Below are 2,779 nucleotides of genomic sequence, written 5' to 3' on the forward strand. Positions count from 1 at the left end.
TGGGCTGAACGGAAACCCCGTATGTGGACAACAGTTTCACCGAGGAAGAAGAAAAAGGTAACGCAGACATGCAGAAGCATGAAAAAACAGCGGGAGATTATATGGAAGTAGCCGATTCACATCACCAGATTATCGCAGTTACTGATGGTCATTCTTTGCTTCTGTTGATGGTCAGCTAATTTATGAGTAGGAAAGAAAACTCGTATTTTTTAAACTTTTTCAAATAAATTACACTCTCATATTTTGATAATTTAATGATTAGGAGTTATGGGGATTACATGGCACTGCATTTTTCAGGTTCTGAGGAGACTGTTATGGAAACAAGTGATACTACTGAAAAAAATCTATATCAAGTAAATATGACTCAAGATAGTGATGAAAAATTTCTCATTAGTGCTGTAAGTCTTTCAATTCAATTTATCTGCTTGTTTTCCCGGACATAACTACATGCATATTAAAAGTAGCGTTGAAGCAACTAAAATTCGGGTTTGCCATTAAAGTGACTAGAAAATTCTTGAAGTGAAGGTACTTCAGACTCGAAAATCTTTGTAAAATGATATAGTCGATATTGGAAATTCTAGGACAATCACCCGAAAAAGGCTTTAGAGTCACAGACCTCCACTGCTCAAAACGAAGTACTGAAAACTGCAGTTATTATGCGGTTCGTTTTCTCTCAAATTTTTGTTTGGTGAAGCCTCCCACACTTTGCTTATTTTATCAGTTCCTCTTTGTTGTACTTATTGTTTATCATACCCTAGGATTCCACCGGCAATAACGGTAACTGATCATGATGACGGAATCGGAATAGCAGTTGATGACGACTCCGATGCTGAAACAAGTCCTTCTTCTGATGAAGATGACTATCCTGACCAGGTTCATTAATATTGGATTTAAACTTTCAGATTATAACTGCATCACTTTCTTTGAATCATAATTTTAGGTAATCGAAGTACCCTCTGCACCACCAATATCTTACGATGTAGTGGAAAAAGAACAAGAACAACAGGAAGCACTCGGGAAAGCTGTTCTACAACAAATACAGGTTGAAAAATTCTTTTAATTTTAACATTTATAATATTACTAATTTCGAGATCTTTTTGATTTAACTAATCAAACGAAGTCTCGACAATGAATTTTAAATTTTCGTCAGGCTTTTGGAGAAGCAGCAAATGATGAGTTTGACGTGCAATGGGTTCATGATAACTTAATTAGAAATGAAGCGATGAGTAATATTTTTGCACATGATGAAAGTACGACACCAGCGGTAAAATTTTTTATAATATGAACTTGGTCTTTCATACATTCGCCATTTTTATATTGTTGGACATGTTATTTACAACGAATTAATATCAGGCAGCTTACGATGGGATCCTATTATCAATCGAAACTGAGCGTACCGACAAAGCAGTGAGTTTGAATAAAGTCACCCCCGAGAGGAAAAATCCATTCCTCGATATCGATGATAATGAGAGTACACTAAAAATTGTGGAAGATGTAAGTAAACAAATTTTATGTTCATGTAAGCCTTTTGCCTCTTCAAAATTTGTTTCCTAAACTCTTTTGATCCACCGTAAAGTAATTTCTCTTGTTTCATCAGTTTTTTGTACTTATTTGTGTTCATTCATTTTTGAAGAAGTTGTATTTATGTGATATTGGCGACGATTAGTTTACGAAAAAAAAGCTGGTTGCAGTCACTGGAATCCGATGATGTTGATTATACAACTGCAGCTAGCTATTACAACAACCAGTCATTCTTAACTCATAGGCCTGGTTCGGTTTACACAATTCCGGAGGATAAAGAGCAAGATGATGGACAGATCAATACTGATTCGAAATTCTACGGTAAGTTGTTTCGTTAAATTGCATAAAGCCAAATCACCAAGCTGGATATCTTTTTTGGTTTTTCGATATTTATTACAAAAACAAAAAAAAACAAATAAAATAAAAGCGAAATTTCGACTCGTCTCAGTGAATTGTCAGCGAAGAATATTTCTTTTGTAATGCCATAAATATTTGCATTAAAAGAGTTGACTGGCAAAATTTAGCAAAAGAAGTGGTTCGCAGGGTACGCGCAGAATCAGCAAGTCTAAAAGCGACTTCTAAGTCCACTGCGCCTATTGAAACAACAGATGCGTTAAATATGGTTTCAGCTTTGAGTTCTGCTCAAAAAAGTAAACTTTTATGATCATCCGTTTGTTAAATAGCAGATAGTTTTAACCTCGTTCGCATAAGCTTCTTTTGTTCTATCTTTTTATAAATCAAAGTTTACGTATTAAAAAATTTACAAAAATCTACTACAGAATTAAATAATTCTAGGTAGAGATGTGACGAGAACCGTCTATAGTGGCGACTACTATAATCAGCTGCAAAAGCGCCAGGATGAGGTTTCAAAACAAATGTTTCGTAGGACAGAAGCAGATACAGTGACTCCAGCAACTGAAGCAAATGTGAACAGCTATGAAGCTTCAAGACAATTGGAACATACCACTATGTCTTCATCAATTGCGCAGAAAGTCAATCAGTTTTACGATTGTTATTAAAAATTTAGAAGGAGTAGAGGGAGTGTGTATCACTTATGAGACTTCCGAAAGTACGCAATACGAGATTTATTTATGGATCACGTGATATTCCAAAAAATCATGGAAGTGAATACCCGACTTTGGCTTCCCACTGTTCCTTAAATGGGATTGTGAATTGGTTTGGGTTCGACATTGGAAGAAAATTTGGTAAAAATGAAGTTATAAACTTGTTATCCAGAAAAAGCATTGTACGTATATTT

At 35.1% G+C, this 2,779-nt stretch overlaps 1 protein-coding gene across 1 annotated transcript in view; it reads left to right on the forward strand.

Moving 5' to 3' along the window:
- The window catches only part of LOAG_17939 (hypothetical protein), a gene marked incomplete at both ends in the record, with an annotated part of 8,117 nt that overhangs the window by 3,523 nt on the left and 1,815 nt on the right, over positions 1–2,779 (forward strand). Inside the window, 10 exons of the mRNA XM_020450607.1 lie at positions 35–147; positions 298–398; positions 582–661; positions 759–873; positions 941–1,042; positions 1,151–1,264; positions 1,354–1,494; positions 1,692–1,842; positions 2,046–2,171; positions 2,317–2,532. Coding sequence (XP_020305689.1) covers positions 35–147; positions 298–398; positions 582–661; positions 759–873; positions 941–1,042; positions 1,151–1,264; positions 1,354–1,494; positions 1,692–1,842; positions 2,046–2,171; positions 2,317–2,532 — 1,259 coding nt within the window. The remainder of the gene's footprint in view (positions 1–34; positions 148–297; positions 399–581; positions 662–758; positions 874–940; positions 1,043–1,150; positions 1,265–1,353; positions 1,495–1,691; positions 1,843–2,045; positions 2,172–2,316; positions 2,533–2,779) is intronic.

Source organism: Loa loa (assembly GCF_000183805.2).
Source record: "Loa loa unplaced genomic scaffold supercont3.157, whole genome shotgun sequence".
Lineage (NCBI taxonomy): Eukaryota > Metazoa > Nematoda > Chromadorea > Rhabditida > Onchocercidae > Loa > Loa loa.